Source organism: Camelus dromedarius, chromosome 3, assembly GCF_036321535.1.
Source record: "Camelus dromedarius isolate mCamDro1 chromosome 3, mCamDro1.pat, whole genome shotgun sequence".
Lineage (NCBI taxonomy): Eukaryota > Metazoa > Chordata > Mammalia > Artiodactyla > Camelidae > Camelus > Camelus dromedarius.
In genome coordinates, this window is record NC_087438.1 from 40,015,644 (window position 1) to 40,036,125 (window position 20,482).

The 20,482-nt window shown below is 38.6% G+C and overlaps 1 protein-coding gene across 3 annotated transcripts in view; it reads right to left on the reverse strand.

Moving 5' to 3' along the window:
• The window catches only part of DEPDC1B (DEP domain containing 1B), a 65,698-nt gene that overhangs the window by 42,570 nt on the left and 2,646 nt on the right, over positions 1 to 20,482 (reverse strand). For 2 of the 3 annotated variants that reach the window (XM_031445683.2, XM_064480856.1), the window contains exon 2: positions 14,303 to 14,568. In XM_031445683.2, coding sequence (XP_031301543.2) covers positions 14,303 to 14,568 — 266 coding nt within the window. The remainder of the gene's footprint in view (positions 1 to 14,302; positions 14,569 to 20,482) is intronic. The other variant, XM_064480849.1, reaches the window with a different exon arrangement.

Genomic DNA, 20,482 nt, shown 5'->3' on the forward strand with positions numbered 1-20,482 from the left:
TATATATTTTGTATATTAACACTTTATCATACATATCACTTGCAAATATTTTCTCCCATTCAATAGGATATCTTTTCATTTTAGTGGTTTCTTTTGCTGTGCAAAAGCTTAATTAGGTCCCATTTGTTTATTTCTTATTTTGTTTCCCTTGCCTGAGGAGACAGATCCAAAAAAATAATGCTAAAACTTGTGTCAAAGAGCGGACTACCTATGTTTTCTTCTAAGAGTTTTATGGCCAACAAGCACATGAAGAGATGCTCAACGTTGCTAATCATCAGGGAAATGGCAAATCAAAACCACAATGAGATATCATCTCACACCTATCAAAATGGCTATCGTCAAAAAGGCAACAAACAATAAATGCTGGTGAGGATGTGGAGAAAAAGGAACCCTAGCAAACTGTTGGTGGGAATGTAAAGTGGTGCAGCCACTATGGAAAACAGTATGGAGGGTCCTCAGAAAACTAAAAATGGAACTACCATATAACCCAGCAATTCTACTCCAGTGTATATATCCAAAAAAAAAAAAGAAAAACACTAATTTGAAAAGACACATGCACCCAAATGTACATAGCAGCATTATTTACAATAGCCAAGATATGGAAGCAATCTAAGTGTCCATCAACAGATGAATGGATAAAGAAGACACAGTAGAAATATACAATGGAATATTACTCAGCCATAAAAAGAATGAAATTTTGCCATCTGCAGCAACATGCAGGGACCTGTAGGGTATTATGCTTAGTGAAATAAATCAGACAGAGAAAGGCAAATACTGTTTATTATCACTTACATGTGGAATCTTAAAAAAAAAATGAATACAACAAATAAATAAATATAGTATAGTACTGTAAATGTACTTTCTTTTCCTTATGATTTTATTATTCTTCTTTTTCTAACTTACTTCATTGCAATATGAAGTATATACAGTATATGATACATATAACATACAAAATGTGTTTTTAACTATTAATCATATGTGTTAATCGACTTTTTGATAAGGCTTCCAGTCAACAGTAGACTATCAGCACTTAAATTTGGGTGAGAGCCAAAAGCTATACTCAGATTTTTGACAATGCAGAGGGTTGGTGCTCCTATTCCCTGCGTTGCTCAGGGGTCAACTATATTTTGTTTCAAGGTCAACAGTATTTGAGAACTATTCCTGCTCAGTCCACCGTCTCTGGCCAAAAGAGCTTTCTCTCCGTCTAAAATGGGAGCATTAAGCAAGTCGTGCTCCTTTGATTTTCCTGAATTCCACCGTTCCATTCCCTACTGATGACATGCCATTCCCTATTAATAATAATAACCAGGCATCATGAATTCATAGGAAAGAAACCTTGGTAAGGATTAAGGGGAAAATGAATTCCAAGTGCAAGCTAGTGAAGACCAAGTGAATAAAACAAACAAATATAAAGAGAAGGGATAAAGGAACCTGACAGGGAACAAGAAACCCAGGAACTATGGCCACAAATGAAGGGCCAAGATAGAAAGGTAAGTCGTGGGTTTGAAATTTTCACGAGTTAACCACCAAAAAGCCTAAAAATGGATGTTAAAGAAGTTTATCAGTAATCAGGAACTGCCTTTTGTGAGTCAGGACAGTTTACTTAACAACTTTTGGTTAACACACCTACACCTAGTGGCATCTTTTACAGCCAAAGACAGCAGTAAGGCAGTGATAAGCAACCTCAATCAGACTTTCAGCCCCGGAGCCATGTGAGACCATTATTCTTAAGGACTCTGTTCCTGTGCCTCAGGGGTCCTGAGTTCAAATCCATCCCCATATCTCTGATTGCTCCGGGCCAGTCTGATCTGTCACCTACCTTTCTTGAAGTTCAAATATACAGAGAAATTGCAGCACTAGCTCCTAGGCCCCAAAAAGTTGCCTGAATTTTGCTCCCTCTACAGGCATTGCTGGTTATAGCAGTCTGAGTTCTTGGTTGCAATAACAAATTCTGGCTAATTTGACCAGAAAGGAATTTGAAGATATCCAAGTAGGTCACAAAATCAGTAGGAGAGAGCTGGAGAACCAGAATCAGAAAAGAAAGTTTAAAAAAAAAAAAAAAAAAAAAAGCTAGGACAAGGGAAAAAAGGAAGCCAGGGCAGCACCCACAGCCGGACCCACAAGCCGACTCCACGGCCTCCCAATGCCTCTGTCTTTGCGTCCTCGCCTCACTCCCGCAGGCTGCAGGCCCCACGGCTATCACAAGAAATTCTAAGCCATCCCTTCCTCTTTGCCTCCCTCACTTAAGATTCAAAATCCTAGGTAGGAACTTTCCAACCCAACAGCCAAAGGGTAGACCTCTGCCTGCACCCTAAGAACTCAAATGGCTCCGGGTAGGAAGAGAGCAGCTCCCCTTATTAGGCTTCTGGGGGGCTTAGAGGAGGGGCGGCGCCTCCCACCAGGGCTCACTCAAACAAGGAATCGCACCAAGTAGAAAAGTTTAGAATGCGTGGCAGCATTCTATATACTTTTCCATCAGTACCCCACCACTACGACGCTGCAACCTGGACGCTCATTCTTGACCCTCGTGGGAGGTATTGGGGCAGACACCCTGTGACACTCTCCTACCTCGAAGGCTCTAAACTCCTTGAGACATTCAATAGGAACAAAGCCATTCCCAAGACAGACACCCATTAGACGCTACAGATGTTTTTGAAGAACAGCAAGGTCTTATGGATGGACAGTCGACTCAAAAAAGCCTTCAGTTACATTCCAGGCTTCAACAACAACAAAAATTCTAAACAGTAACAAAGATTCTAAATGGAAATAGTAATTGCAGATTAATGAATAATACATTTAAAAAATACCAGACTTCAGACAAACCTTGAGGCCTACAGAGCAGTTAGGGCCTAGCCTGGAATCTGGCTATACAATGCAGGCCCTTCCCTCTGTTTCGACCTCCTGGCTGGCATTCGCTCCCAGGCAGCATCACCCCCGCCAGTATCACCCCCACCAGTTACCTTAAATACCTCACCAGTTTCTCAGCCTTAAAATCTATTCTATGACTACTATTCAGTGAACTCTACCCTAGAACACAGACTTCATTCCTACTCAAAACACGGACTTTGGTTGCCTTTTCCTTTCCCTATGACTTCCTGACCTAAAACTTCCTCTCCAGCCAGGTCAGTCTCCCCCTCTTCTCAGCAAAGCTGACTTCTGCATTTCTGACTGAGAGCCAGGGTCTTGCCATCCTGGTTACACAAAATGTCCTCTCCCTTCCCATCCCATCTTATCCAGATCCTACCCTATTCTCAGGACTCAGAGGGACGTCCTCTACCTCCTCCTCCAGGAGGTCTCACAGCACTCTAGTCCACACCAACTGGGTCACAAACAGTTTCTACACCTGCCAGACAGACAGCATACTGGTGACACAGTCTGGTAGAATGTAGGGAAGTGGTGGCAGGTGTGGCAACTGGAGGGATTTGTTCCATCAAAAGACTTTCAGGTTCCCAAATTTTTCAGACTCTGTGTTAGAGGCTCATAATATTAGGTGCCTGTGGGGAAGGGAACTGGGTAGAGAGTTTGCTTGCTTTTTCTATACTCTATCCAGTTCCACATTTACTTATTCTAGGTCTATTATCACACTGATCAAATTATAGCCCTATGGTCTTTTAGTTTCTGATAAAGCAAAAGAAATCATTGTCCAAGATTTTTTGGCTACTTTTGTGCCTTCTCTCTTCTGTATGAATTTTTGGTACCCAGAAAGCGAGGGGGACAGTGGTATGGGATAGAGGTGCCGAAAAGGACTCATCCTGCCACTGTAAACCTTCAAACAATACACTTACCCTCTTCTTACTGAAATGATTTAAAAATCTGAAAATAAAAGCAATATATATTCAATGTGTAAAATTAACACGAGAGAAAATAATTTACACTGTCTTTAAACACTCTATCCACAAGTAATTACATTTCTTTTTTTTTTTTTTCTGGTTAAGACTTTACATGGGAAAAAGTAAAAATACAGTATTTTCTATCCTGCTCCTCCCCCTGTAACTTCCCACTCTATTTTTATTGTGCATTTGGAAGTTATTTATCTTCTTCTCAGCCAGGACAAACTGGCATTTAAGGTATAAAAAAATTAACATAACCTTAGAATAAATGTAATTTTAAAAAAAAGATTCAATTCAAGGCCTGAACTCCACCAGGGCGGCAAGGTGGAAGGGAGATTCTTCACTATATATACTCTTTTGTACTTTGCGAATTTTGAACCACATGAATGTATTACCTTCACAGAATACACAAAATTGAAAAATAAAAATGAAACAGAAAGAAAAAATTCAGTGACTAAAAACACTATGCCAGTCAAACAAAACAGCTGTATCAACCCAAGGGCTGCCAGTGTCACAGGTTCATTTAGGTTAATTAATTCAATGCTGCCTTGGTTCTGCTACTTATCTTTTTCATATAGATATACTCTAGCTCTCAAGAGAGACTGCAAAGTTAAAGAAGAAAAGAATCATGTTGTAGTTCTTTATCTCCTTCATTGCCTTGAACTTGGGAAACACTTTTGGTAAGTACTCAATATTTGGAATCATAAAAGCTAAGAATGAAAAAAAGACCTTAAAGATCTAGTCTATCCCTGTCATTTTATAGATGAAAAAACTGATGCATAGGAAGAGTAAGAAATGTATCCAACTATCACAGGACAAGAACTCAGGACCTGAGGAAACGTAAAAACAAAAGAAAAGCAAAATCACAATCACAATTCTGAGCTTTACTATAAAACAAAAGACATCCACTAGAGGGAGCCAATAGTCCATTAGCTTGAAGAAGTTCCTAAAAATCATCCCCTTCAAAAGACCTATAAGGTTACCACAAGATGTGATAGCTCACAGCGGAAAAAAAAATGTGACAATGAATATATGTATGCTCATGTATGACTGAAAAATTGTGTGCTACACTGGAAATTGACACAACATTGTATACTGACTATAACTCAATAAAATTAAAAAAAAAAAAAAAAAAAGACCTATAGGGTAATAATGAAGAAATTCTTCCCAGGGTCACAGAAAATGACTCAAGGGCCATGTACCTCAAACAACATAAATTGGGGTTTCTTTCACTAGAGGTACCAACAGAGACTTTGCAAATCTCTGGCCTTAAAAAAATGTTATTAGCCTCTAGTAAAATTGATCTTTCTCTTTTTGTGTGTGTGTGTCAACTTTAACACACAGATACACTTGTATAGACACCATCACAATCAGGAAATAGAATAGTTCTGCTATTCAAAAAAAACCTCCCTGCTGCTCTGATTTTATAATCACACCTTCCCCTACACACAGAAGCATTCCATATAGATGTTCAGTGTTTATCCATTCCCTCAAAGAGAAACACTGAGTTGTTTTCAGCTACTGGCAATTATGAATAGAGCTGCTATAAATATTTATGTACAAGTTTTTGTGTGAACGTAAGTTTTCATTTCTCTGGGGTAAATTTCCAGGAACAGGAATACGGAGTCATAATGTAAGTACATGTTTAACTTTAAAAGAAACTGCCGAACTGTTTGCCAATGTGACTACCAATCTAGGCTTCCCACCATCAGTGGATGGGATTTTTCAATTGCTCTGCATCCTTACTTGATTTTGGCATTACCAGTGTTCTTATTTTAGTCATTCTACCAGATACGTAGTGGTATCTCATCATGGTTTTAATTTGCATTTCTCTAGTCTTAATGATATTAAACATCTTTTCAAGTGCTTATTTGCTATCTGTAAGCCTCTGATTAAGTGCCTATTCAAATCTACCATTTTTTAATTGAGTTGTTTGTTTTCCTACAGTTGAGCTTTATGAGTTCTTTACATATTCTTGATGCCAGCCAGTACATTGTCACATATGTGGTTTACAAATATTTTCTCCCCACCTGCAGCTTGTCTTCTCATCCTCTTAATAGTGTCTTTCACACAGCCAAAGTTTTTAATTGTGATGAAGTCTAATTCATCATGTTTTTTTCTTTTATATCATGCTTTTGGTGTCACATCTAAAAACTCTTTGCCTACCCGCAGCGAGTAAAGTTTTCTCCCATTTTTCTAAAATTTGTATAGTTTTACATTTAAATCTATGATTCACTTTTAATTAACCTATTTTTGTATAAAGAATTAGGTTTAGGTTGAGGTTCATTTCTTTGCATGTAGATGAATGGATGCCCAATTGTTCTAACAATTGCCTCACCTTTTTCCTTTAAATTGCTTTTACATCTTTGTCAAAAATCAATTGGCCATACTTGTGTTTGTGGACTCTGTTCCACTGCTCCGAGTATTCATCTTTCCCTTCACAAATACCACAGTCTACATTACTGCGGCTTTACACAGAAAGTCTTAAAATTGTGTAAGTAGCATGATTCCCGGTTTTTAAATTAAGAACTGTGAAAATAACATTCAATAAAGCTGACAAAATCTATATAACAAATTTTAGGCTCAAATTAAAATAAACATTTTGGAAATAAGTCAGAATAAAAAAAGCAAATATGCAGGAGAAGAGAGAAAGAAGAGAGAAATGAAGTAGAAGAAAAACAAAAAGGGAAGGAAGTGGGAACATGAGAGTGGTGCACACGAGAGGTAGAAAGACAGACAGAAAAAGAAGGAGAGAAAAAAGGAACAGGGAGAAGCAGAAGAATAGAAAGAAAATGGTTCCCTGCAATTAGATCTCAACCACTACCTCCGGGCCCGTGAACTCTTCTCTGTAAACCTTGCACGCCTTCCTGGTTACAACAACATACCAGAGCGGGCGTCAGTAATGAGAACAGGTCAAGGGCCAGGTCAATGACCAGGTCAAGGCTCCAGACCCAGGGACCCATCTGCTAAAGATCTAAACTAGGCCAAACAATTTGCAGCAACATGGATGGACGTGGACATCGCTGTTCTAAGTGAAGTTAGCAGAAACAGAAAGAAAAATACCATATGATATCACTTGCATGTGGAATCTAAAAAAAGAACACAAATGAACTTATTTACAAAACAGAAACAGACTCACAGACATAGAAAATAAATGTATGGTTACCAGAGGGGAAATGGGGAGGGAAGGGATAAATTGGGAGTTTGAGATTTGCAGATATTAACTACTATACATAAGACAGATTTTTTTGAAAGTTTATATTGTATAGCACAAGGAATTATATTCAAGATCTTATAGTAACCTATTATGACAAAGACTATGAAAAGGATTATATGTATGTAGATGTAAGATTGAAACATTATGCTGTACACCAGAAATTGACACAGCATTATAAACTGACTATACTGCAATTTAAAAAATAAAATTAAATAAATAAATAGGCCAAACACTTTCTTCAGTAAATAGTCCAAAATAAGCAGTGATCATAATCCATACTTCAATCTTTATATAACCCATGACATTAGGTTTAAACAATCCATCACAACTGTCTGTTCACATACATAAAAGGGCTGATTCAGTGGTCAGTACGGCACTTCTTTAGAGCATTCTTCGTGCTCTGTTGAGATGTTTCAGATAGGTGTCTAGTTCTCTGAGGATGAACTACTCATCCTGTGAACCTCACAGGGTTGTCATGAAGATCAAATGAGATCGGCTGCCGCCACCAGGCTGCTCCAGGGCCAGCCACGCAGGCCCGAGGGCTGGAAAGCCCCTGCCCCACCCCCACCCCCACCCCCGCACCTGCCCGCCGCACCTGCTGCGAGGGCCGGCCGGCGGCCCGCGGCCCCGCGACGTTCCGGGCTCCTTCGCGACTCACCATACCGCCCTGCCTGGCTCCGCGCCTGGCCGACCTGCAGCGCCTGGCTGGCTCGCACTCCGCCTCCCCTGGCTCAGCCCCACTCCGCCTGTGGGACCAGAGCCCTGAGCCACTTGTAAGCGTCCAGCCGCCAGCGGAGAATGTCCCGTTCAGGGAGACCCAGGGCGCCAGCGCTCTCCCACCTCCCAGGCTCCAGCCAGCGAGTGGGCGGAGCTCTGGGGCAGAGTGACTGCTGGCATGACAGCTGGCAGAGATGACCCCGAGCCAGCGCTAAAGTAAACAAGCAGAAAGGAAGTTTGAAACTGTTTCGTCCCTTGTCACGCCCTCCATCATTCACAGCTATCAGAGTAAATACTCATCTAGCCTCAGTACAGTGTGTGAAAAATGTTATTTGATGAATTTCAGAAGCAGTTTAATGGATTAAGTTTTCCTGTTCTTCAACATCCAGAGCTGTGGGACGTCTTACTTATTCCTGCCATTGGACCTAGTTTTAAACCAGTTAGCTATGAGAACACTTTCCAGTGGACATCTCCTGCAGAAGTACACTCAGTGACTCTTCTTCCCAGTTGAAGCACTCCAACCCTGCCTACCACACACCACAGCTCAAAAACGGGTCTAGAAGCCTCTCTTCCAGCAACAAGGGAACAGACCTGGAACCTGTCAGGGCTGTGACAACCACAGAACAAAAAAGGAGGCCACGGTCAACAACAACAATCAGGGCATGCTCTGATCCCAACACCAGCCGCACCCCAATCAAAGGGATAACAGCCAACACACACGGAAGAAAGACGTGGCAACCATCCATACTAAGAAAAGGCCTTGCAACAAAACTATTAGACAAACAGTCTACACAGGAAGCCTCCCACTTTAAATAAAAACAAACAAAAAACAGCCTTTCAAGACCACAGTAGATAACTGATATTCCTAAATCATACAGCCAGAGAAATACAAGTAAAATGAAGATGCAGAGCAACCACTCCCAATTAAAGGAACAAGAGCAATCCCCTGGAAGAATGAACAATGAGATAGACCTCGACAATCTACTAGATCATGACTTCCAAAAAGAGGTAAAAAGACTACAGAAGAAAATAACTGAGGCTGTAAATAGCAGCAGAGAATACTTTAAAAAGGAAGTAGAAACTATAAAGAGGGCCAATTAAGAATGGAAAAGTCAATGGCTGAGACAATAGCCAAGCTAAGGGCAGTCAAAAAGAGACCAGATAATGCAGAAGAGCGAATACATAACTTAGAAGACAGGATAAGAGAAGTCACCCAATCACAAAAGCAGACAGAAAAGCAAGTAAAAACCAATGAAAGCAACATGAGGGACCTATGGGATAATATAAAGCATGCCAACCTATGCATAATAGGGGTCCCAGAAGGAGAAGAGAAAAGGGAACTGAAAAGGTATTTGAAGAAATCATGACTGAAAACTTTCCAAACTTAAAGGAAATAGATATTCAAGCACAGAAAGCACAGAGGGTCCCAAACAAGAAGAACCCTAATAGACCTACACCAAGATATATTATAATTAAGATGGCCAAAGTTAAAGATAAAGAAATGATTCTAAAGGCAGCAAGAGAAAAACAAAGAGTTAGTTCCAGGCGAACACCCATAAGGCTTTCAGCTGATTTCTCTACACAAACACTGCAGGCCAGAAAGGATTGGCAAGATATATTCAAAGTCCTGAATGAGAAAAAGCTGCAACCTAGGATACTCTATCCGGCAAGGCTATCCTTTAGAGTAGAAAGAGAGATAAAGAATTTCACAGACAAGCAGAAACTAAGAGTTCAGCAATATTAAACCTATGCTAAAAGAAATGTTGGAAGGTCTATTCTAAATAGAAAAGAAGCAGGAAGACATAGAAATGAGAAAAACATAATTGGAAATGTAATAACTACAATGAGCTGCAAGAGAATAAACATAAAGATGTTTAGAAAAAAAAAAAGGACATCAAAATCCTAAAAGGTGGGAAAGGGGAGCAAGAAAATATAGATTTCTTTTCCTCTCACTTTTTTTTTGTTTTCTTTCTTCATTCTTTTTAGGATGTGTTTGAGCCTACATGACTACCAGTCTAAAGCAAACAGATATAGTAACAGATTAACATACTTGAAAAACAAGGTAACCACAAGTCAAAAGCATACAATACAGTCACAAAAACCAAAAAGATACCAAGCTAATACAAAAGAAAATTATCAAACCAGTAAAATACCATATGATATCACTGATATGTGGAATCTTGAGAAAAAAAAAAGACAAATGAACTTATTTACAAAACAGACACAGACTCACAGACAGAAAACAAACTTATTGTTACTAGGGATGGGGAAGGGATAAATTGGGAGTTTGAGATTTGCAGATACAAATATATAAAATAGATAAACAACAAGTTCATACTGTATAGCACAGAGAACTATATTCATTATCTTGTAGCAACCTATGGTGAAAAAGAATATGAAAACAAATCTATGTAATTCATGTATGACTGAAGCATTGTGCTGTACACCAGAAATTGACACAACATTGTAAACGGACTATACTTCAATAAAAATGAAAAAAAAAAAGATCAAATGAGATCATAAAGGGAACATGCTTCATAAACCGAAATTTCTTACCAAAACACAAGGAAGTGCAACTGGTTCTCTTTATTAGAAGTCTAGGGCCAGGAAGCTTTGTTAGACACAGATGACAGCATCTGGCTGGGCTATGAGGACCCTTTCAAAGTGAAATCTAAAACTGTCTTCACTACCAGCAACACCATTTGCAGCAACATGGATGCTCCTGGAGAATGTCATTCTAAGTGAAGTAAGCCAGAAAGAGAAAGAAAAATACCATATGAGATCGCTCATATGTGGAATCTTAAATAAATAAATAAATAAATACATACATACATACATACATACATACATACATACAAAAGAGAAACAGACTCATAGACATAGAATACAAATTTGTGGTTGCCAAGGGGGCGGGGGGTGGGAAGGGACAGACTGGGAGTTTAAAATGCAGAATAGATAAACAAGACTATACTGTATAGCATAGGGAAATATATACAAGATCTTATGGTAGCTCACAGTGAAAAACAATGTGACAATGAATATATATATATGTTCATTTATAACTGAAAATTTGTGCTGTACACTGGAATTTAACACAACATTGTAAAATGACTATAACTCAATAAAAAAAAGTTAAAAAAAAAAAAGAAATAGGACTGACTTCTGTGGCTCCTAAATGTTTTCTGAAGGTAATCCCAAAGAAAGACAAACATGTAAACAACGGCCACATCATTGACCTAAGAGCACAGCTCCCTAAGGAAACCATTTGGAAGGATAATAAAGACCCAGATGCAACTTCAAAAAAAAAAGACTAATACAGACATGCAAAGGAATACTAGGCAGCCAGTAAAAATTATGTTGTTGACTTTAAAAAAAAAAAAAAGAAAGAAAAAGAAATAAGATTGGACACATTCCAAAATAAAAGCTTAACTCATCATTTCTGTTATAAAATTCTCCTGTGTGTGCATGTGTGTTTGTGTGCGTGAGTGTGTGTGTGCATGTGTGTTTGTATAATTCCCGTTGTTAAAAAATACTGAGTCTTTATATTTCATGTTGCTTTCTCTAACTATGCCTTTCTGTAACTCATAGTCCCAGAAAACCACCTAGCCCCTGCTATATTTATAAGTATTTAAGCTGATTATGTTTAACTTACCTCCTTTATTTGAGAAGACAGCTCATCACTTAATATGTACTAGATAATACTTAATACATTACAAGAATTCTGTGAATCTGACTACACCAAAAGTTTCTTGCTTATTATCGTATGTTTAATCATTCAGTCACTAATTTAATAAACTACATCAACCTCACGCTGTGGAAATGGAGGCATTCTGACATACCACAAGAACACAGGCTTCAGAGAGAGAGATCTCTGTTTGAATCCTGACCCTTTTACTACTAGCTGAGTGACTTCGGACAAGTCAGTAACTTTGGCCCCATCAATTTCCTAATCTTTAAGATTAGGATATTACCACCCACACCCACATCTGCAAGTGTTGAGTAAAGTGATGATTATGCAGTGTCAGGTGCATCACAGGTGCTAGAAAATTTTAGTTCCTCCTTTCCCAGCAAGAACTCTCAGCTGTCCATTCCAACCTCTTTGACACTACTTATAAAGGTTCCTCTTCCAGGAAGCTTGATATTTAGAAGCATTTCGGGAGTTTCTCCACCTTATTGACTCTCCATCTATTTTCAAAAGTAATCTGCCTCTAGCTCCTCATCTCCCTCATCTGCTTTCTTCATAATTTGGCAGTGGTACTACTCCAGTACGAAAAACAGGTGGATGTGGAGCAGGTAGGGCAACCTGCCCCCACACTTCCCCAAGGGCGCTGGCAGGGAACTGGCTGATCCCGAGCAGTACGCTCCATCCCCGAAGCTGCCCACATTGCAGCAGCGGCCTCCACACTCACTAGCTTACTCTCAGCTCAAGGCACACGCTCCCTGACAAACAACTCAGGTATCTAAACAGATTTCATCCCAGATTAAACTGAGGACATCAAACATCGGTTGTTTACTTACAGAACTTGCACTCAGGAAAATGAAAAGCTGTGAGTTTTCAGGTGGTAAAACAATCAAGGAAAATACAGCTCCCTTTCCGACTCACAAGTAAGAGATCTCTTTATAAGAGAAAATGGGGGTGAAAAAAAATTGTTATTTCATGGATGAATTTCATCTATCTGTGAACTTTATTTTTTTAAAGGGGGACGAGTGATGAACTCTTCATATTGAAGTGAAACAGGCTCTGACAGTCAGGCCTGGGTGGTTGGCTCCCGGAGCAGGCTGCTATTTAACTCTCCTGACAACTCCTAAAGCCTCGTAGGACTCAGTGGATGGTACCCAGTTTAAGGTCACAACAGAACAGATTGCAAGTTACTCATCCAGATAGTCTTTTAGAAGAGTACTAGCTAAATCTTGATGGGGTACAAGCAATTAGTTTCCCAGAAGAAATAATCACTTAAGAATCCCCAGTGAAAGAATATGAAAACAAATATATGTATCTATATGCATGTCTGGGACATTGTGCTGTACACCAGAAACTGACACATTGTAACTGACTACAATTCAATTAAAAAAAAAACCAAGAATCTCCAATAATGTGTGGTGTGTGGAACAAGAGCTAGCATTTCCACTGCCTGATACTAACAAGCACTATGGTCTCAGAATAGACTAAAATCACCCAAGATCCTAATTTAAAGTTGGATCAGCAAGCCAGAAATAACTGCCAAAGGGAAAGACAATCTTACTATCTAGAAGATGAAGGCTGCTGATGAAATTCAGGAGGAAGTCAGATCCTAGACGTCCAGCCTCACCTGGTCTCAGCCTCGGTGCTGGTGACCCCCTCCCCGGGCTCTGCAACCATTCTTAGCAGCTAGTCCACAAAGGAACCAACACATTGGAATAGCTGGATCCAAACCAGTCAGGATAAGCCATACAGGAATTGGTGCTCCACAGATACTGTATAAATCTGCTGAAATCTTTTGGATGTGAATGTGTTATTTTAAGTGGCTTAAGTTAGGATTTTCTCAGACTTACTTGGGTGTTAAACCAAACCCAAATGTGTATTTTTTGTTACAGAGCTCTGCTTTATCATTTTGTAATAAAGTTTCAATATAGAAAAAGGCGGGGGGGGGGTTCCTTCCACGAAGAAAGGAATGATTCAGGTAGGAAGTAGTCGGGTTTTCTCTGCTCAAGGCTAGGTATTCTGGCAGCCTCCAAATGCCCTCACAAAATAGGTGGTAAGAGCATTCCTTATTCTTCTGTTGGAGTGAAAGACAGCAAATATTAAGAGTGCATATATATGTGTTCATGACACTTTGGTAGGCCTCTTGGCAGATAACTCAGCAATTCTTTTCTGGACCTGTGTGATTTCATTCCTCTTTTGTCTCCTCCCATTCCCTGAACCTGAGGCAGGTCCCCTTCATCTCCAGAAATAAAACAGCCTAGACCCAGGGAGAAGGGCAGTGTCAGCAGAGAGACATCCTTGCCCTCAAATTATCTGGTAGTGAGTGATCAATCATAAAACAGCACAGAAACATGAGCAAAAACGTTTGCGGGAAAGCAGACGTGCATTGCAGGGTTGATCGGAGACATCAGCGAATTCTAGTACAATTCGTTACAGGCCCTGAGCTCCGCTTAAAGATGAGACGTCTCTGTCACTAACCCCCTGAGTACACACCTTCACATTGTTCAGAGAGCTGCAAGTCAGAGCTTCTCTTCTGTTTCACCCTTCCAGATTCTCCAGGACAGGTACAGAACTATTACAGCCAAAGTAGTAGCAAAAGGCACAAAAAAGTTTCCTTACTGAAAAGTCACTGCAACAGGTGCCTACTAATGGGGTACTCTATGAAGCCAAGAAACACTGCAATCAGTTTTACTGTAACAACAGATTCAGTTCTCTCCCCACTCAACAACTCTCAAGTAGAAGCATTGCTCCAAGGGACAAGGTCAAGTCTTGCACAGGTGGAACCTTCAAAAGACTGAGCCAGCCCACGCATCCTCCCTATTCTCCTCCCCTTCAGGGCTGACTTGCTGTCATTACCGGTACAGGTGACGGTTGTCTTCAAAGTCTTCCTGGCCCCATTTTCCCTTGATGTCTTCGATAACGTGATTCTTCAGGAATTTTTTTAGCAGCTGGACTGTTTGTTTGCGGGTCACTTCGGGGCCAAAGTTTTGGCTGCACCTCAGCAGCTCGTGCAGCCAGTCCACAGCTTCGGCCGCTGTGAAGCAATGTTCGTAACTTTTGAAACGACAGCGATGTTTCCGTAATGGCATCCTAGTGCGAAAAAGCTCAACTGTTTCATTCCACTAGGGGAAAAAAAGAGACAAAGGCATTGAGTAATCAATGGAGATTTTTTTAAAGGTTATTACAACCCAAATATTGACGACGATGAATGCAATTTTTCCACTTAAAAGACGAAGGCTTGAATCTTTTTTTATTTACAAATTTTACACTCTGAAGTAACTTTCAAAAATGCATTTATTCATCCAGTAAATATTTACTGGAGATACTGCCATCAGGTTGTCCTATTATGGGAACTAAATGGAATTTTACATTAATGAGAAACACATGATCAAAAATAAAACTGAATAAAACTGAGCCCAATGTGCAAAATTCATTTCTTGGAGCCTTACATTTAATGTGACTTAACTTCATTCAGCAATGTTTTACTGTTTATTACATGAAAGGCACTGTATGGGGAGAGGAAATGAGTGAAGCATAAGATATAGTGCCTCATGTCAAAGCATGTTTAAAAATTCTACAGAATTTTTTCCTATTGAAAAAAACAAACAAACAAAACTAGACACCCACGTCATCATCAGCCATCCCTGCATGAAAGGAAAGGTTCACAGATGGTGTTCTTCCTACATAATTACCCAACCTCTTCTTAGGACCCTTGGCTTCCCGCCAGTCCTCCTAGAAGTCCTGAAAACTCAGACTCACTCTTATAACCTTTGTCTCTCTCACGCTTCTCTTTCAAGGGCATCACTTGACAGACTCTACATCTTTTATTTTTCACTTCCCTTCCTACTGCAATCAGCTCTTCAGATTTCACCTTTTTCTTTCCACGATAGTTCTGACCTCACCATTTTCTTTTTATTTTGCCCAACACTAGTTCCTTGTTTTCTCCTCTGATCAGGCTTCTTCTTTCAGGTTTCTCTTCATACTCTCTACTGCCCGACCACCTCTGCAGTTCTCTCCTACTTTCGATGGCTAACTTTCTCAGCCACAGTGATCATCCCTGAGTATACAACACCAGGTGCTTCAAGGGCCCACGTAGGGTATGCACCCTGGATAGGCGGCACCAGGCACAACACACAGGAGGTGCTCAATAAGCAAATGCTGACCTGGTCTTTCACTTTTCCTACTTTTCTTAACCACGTTCTCACTTCATGCAATTTAACCCTGGTCTGACTCCCAATCATGTCTTCTTCCTGGACAAATTCAAATACCTTTTTGCCTTACGCATATAACCCTTTCTACTTCATTTGACACTGTAATAAGCCATGCTCCAAATTGAGCTGGTCTAGAATTAAAAGGTTTTTCTTTTTTAACTTCTTGAAACCACCTACAAAAACAAAAGAAACCATACAGTAGGATAACATATAAACAGAATTTCTAAAACAATACAAAAAATTCAAATCAAGAAACAAAGGACAGACATTCCAAAAGAAAAATGGAAAAAGACTTAAACAGGCACTTCACATAAATGGATCTCCAAATTTACCACAACATATGCAAAGATGTTCAATCTCATTAATTAGCAATGAAATGCAAAAGGAATCTACAGTGCACTACCACTCCATGTCTACAGAATGGCTAAAATGAAAAGATAGGCAACACTACGAGCTAGTGGGTATGCGGAGCAACTGGGAATCTCATACATTGCTGGAAAGGATATAAATCGGTACAACCACTTTGCAACACAGGTTAGCAGTACCTACAAAAGCTAACTATATGAGCACCATATAACCCAGCAATTCCATTCTTAGGTATATATCCAACAGAAAGATGTGCACCAAAAAACCACACTGTTCACAATAGCACTTCTTAACAGACAAAAACAACCCAAGTCAACCAACATGAAGACAGATAAACAAACTGTGATTTATTCATGCAATGGAATGCTGTGCAGAAATGAGAATGAATGAACTATTGCTACATGCAATAACACAGATGAACAACAAAGATAAAATGTAATATTGATGTAAGAAGGCCAGATACAAAAAAAACACTATATGATTATATTTACATACAGGTTAAAAGCAGGCAAAACTAATCATGGCATTAGAAATCATAATAGTGGTTGATCTGTAAGGAATTAGAGACCGGGAGGGGCAAGGAGGTACTTCTAGGGTGCAGTAATGGCATCTTTCTTGATCTGGGCTTTGTTACATGGGGTGGTCACACTGAAAACTCACTGAGTCATACACATAATTTGTGCACTTTTCTGTACATGTTATGCTGAATAAAGGGCTAAAACCAAAACACACAAACACATATACACTCATATGCTCATATATTGAAATCCTCCATGGGAGCAATCCACAATTCTAATTACCAACCTGAAAGTTGGGAAGTATGAACTAGCTGATGGTGCTGATAAATGTGGAAGAGAGTGGGGAGGGAAGCTGGAGAAGAAATCAGAAGAGTTGATGAAAGAGGGACTGAATGTAAACAGAAGAAAAGCAGGGCAAATGGGCTAGAATGAAATGATGAACAGTAGAAAGAGAGCCCATGAAGAGTCCATGAACGTTGATTTAACTTCACTCTCCACCCTTCTCCCTCACCAGGTTACGATGAAGTTTCACAAGACCATGAATACAAAAGCCCTTTGTAAAAGATAAAGCATTCCTCAAACATAAAGGATAATATATATAAAATTTCCAGCATAAGCTCTTAAAACAAATTATGGTTTCAGTCTATTCTGGAGCTGGAAGGAAGTGCGGGGTCAAAATCAAGATCCAAGGAGGACTCGCAAGTTCGCACAAGTCAGGTACTTAGTGTTAGAATAAGATCTGGAATCCTGTTCTAAGCTCTCCTTGTCAAATGGTCATTTCATTAGACCAAGAGCCTATGAACATTAACATGGATTTAAACAATTTCCACCTATTTTTAATCATTGGTTGTTTGGGCTTTTTAAAAATTCTCTGTTAACACTTAGCTTTCATTTCAGTCTTGACTACGTATGTTGAGAGGTGAAGAAGAAAAAAGAGGTAATAAAAAAAGATTTTTATTTATTTTATGTTGATTGGGTTATCATAATCATTATCCAGTAAACTTAATACATAGTACTTTATGCATTACTTTATAAAAGAATGAAGACATGGCTCTCTGGGGCTCAGTATTTCAAAATATAAGTAAATACGAGTATTATTTGACTCAGGCTGGTTAGCAGTTCCTCTATTTGTACCTTTAATTACAGAATAATGTACACTGTAACATATTAAATGCAAAAGTACATACAACAATCTGCCCTGTCTCTCTCCAATCTCACACAGCTGTCACTCATATACACACATACATAGAATTCTTTCCTTTGTATGTATGTGTTGTTTATTATTACTGTTGCTGCTTGCTTCCTTTTTTAAGAAATGAGATCAACCATATTATACACATTATCCTACAAGTTGCTTTTGCTCTGAACATACCAGGATATCTGTGTCAATACCTGTCGACCTAGCCCATTCTATTTTTTTTTTTTGATTGAAGTATAGTCAGTTTACAATGTGTTAATTATTGGTATATAGCATAATGACTGTGTTTATATATATATATAATACACACACACATATATATTCCTTTTCATATTCTTTTTCATTATACGCTATTAGAAGATATTGACTATAGTTCCCTGTGCTATACAGTAGGACATTGTTGTTTATCTATATAGTAGTTAGCCTCTGCAAATCCCGAATTCCCAATTTATCCCTTCACCTCCTACCCTTTTTTCCCTCTGGTAACTGTAAGTTTGTTTTCTATGTCTTGTGAGTCGGTTTCTGTTTTGTAAATAAGTTCATTTGTGTCTTTTTTTTAAGATTCCACATATGAGTGATATCATATGGTATTTTTCTTCCTCTTTCTGGCTTACTTCACTTAGACCAACAATCTCCAGGTTCATCCATGTTGCTGCAAATGGCATTAAATTATACTTTTTATGGCAGAGTAGTATTCTATTGTATATATATCACAACTTCTTTATCCAGTCATCTGTCAATGGACATTTAGATTGTTTCCATGTCTTGGCTATTGTAAAAAGTCCTGCTATGAACACTGGGGTGCATGTATCTTTTCAAACTAGAGTTTCCTCCAAATATATGCCCATTTGTATGAATGAATGAATTCCATGATTTATTCAAGGGGGAGGGTATAGCTCAAGTGGTAGAGCAGATGGCTAGCATGCAGGAGGCCCTGACTTCAGTCCAGGACCTCCTCTAAAAATAAACCTCATTATCTCCCCCCACAAAAAACAAATGAACATAATTTATCCAGCCATTTTCTAATTGATGGGCATGCAGCTGTTTCCAGTTCGTTGTTTCACAAGCACATCCTTGTTTATATAACCTAACATACCAATGCTTTTATTTATTTATTTCCTAAGGTACCAATACTTTATTTATTTATTTTTGATAGAAGAGATTTCTAAAGAATATCAGTGTATTTAAACCAGTTGTAGCCATCCTACTCCCACCCTCGCTGTATGAGCCTACTGCCTTATCTTTGGCCATTCCTAGATATTATCGTTTTCCTTGTGCCTGTCAATCTATGTGTAAGAAATGATATCTCCATATTTTGTTTGCATTTTCCTGCTGTTATCTTTAGTCATTTTCGTTTCTTCATTTGAGACCCGCCATTTTTTTTCTGGGTTGTCTTTCTCTCTTTTTTTTTTAATCAATGTCAAGAACTGTTTAAATCTAGAATTTGAATCTTAGTGCATAGAAGTCAGAAAAGTTACTCTATTTTGCTTAGTTTAGTATCCCCACAACCAAGAACAGTGCCTGCCATACAGTCCATGTGTTTAATAAATAAGGATTGAATGAATAAATATGGAATATTAATCCTTTTTCAAATATATTAGAAATCTTTTCTCCTGATTTACCAATTTTTAGGTGGTCTCTAGCTATACAAAGTTTTGTTGTTGATTATGATATCGCTGTAAGGAAACAAATACATCTTTTTTTCTTTATAGCTCCCGTGTTTACTCCCTCAATTAAGAAAGTTTCCCCATCCTTAGGTATTAAAAATATTTATCATATTTTGCTTTTACTATTTTAGAGAAATTTAAAATTTGAATCTTCAACTGGAATTTTTATGATATGAGGGAGATCTCTAACTTCACTTTCTCCCAAATGGAAAGCCAATTATGCTATTTTACATATACCTTACATATTACCTTTCTTGATTCTGTTTCTAAACTCTTTTTTATCCACTAAGCTATCTGTTTATTCTTGTGCAATACTATACTGTTGTAATTAGGCAATTAATACTAAATTTAAATCTCTGGTATTTCAAGGTCATCTATGGTCATCTTTTTAAAAAACCTTTGAATTCCCTCACTTTTGCTCTTCTGTAAAAGCTTTCTACTCAATGTATCCCCACATAGAAGGGGGGGAAAAACCTATTAGGATTCTGATTGATTTTTTAGCTATTCTGTTGACATCTGGTTTTCATTTACGCTAGAAATTTTCTAAGAAGATATCCTTATCAGACTCATAGTCCTTTTCAAAAAATTTATAGAAAGAATTTTGAGTTTATTTATTTTGATTGGTAGTGGCATTTACCATTAGGATTATATTTACTCAATCCATGAGACATTTTAGATTTTCAAAACCTAGCAAGGATTACGGTCTCTGCTCCCAGGTATTTCCAAATATAATTCAGTGGCTATTGGATACTCTGCCAAGAAAGAAAAAGAGTTACCTTTAAAATATCCATCATTCTCAGTCACATTTGGAAAGAAAATATCCTATGTCAACAAAGAACAAGATAGAGCTTGAGAACGTGATTTTTTCCGTGTCATATTAAGGGGCAATTTTAACAGCCAAGGGGACAGGAAAGATTTGCTTTGTGATTAAAACAACATTTTTTGTTTTATTTATTTCAGGCCCCTAGTTAAGGGATAAAGAATCAAACAACACAACTGCTTTTGCTTAACATCATGAGCCAAACTACAAAATACAACACTGAGTGTTGACATGTGCTTCCTGCTCTTTTGTCCTG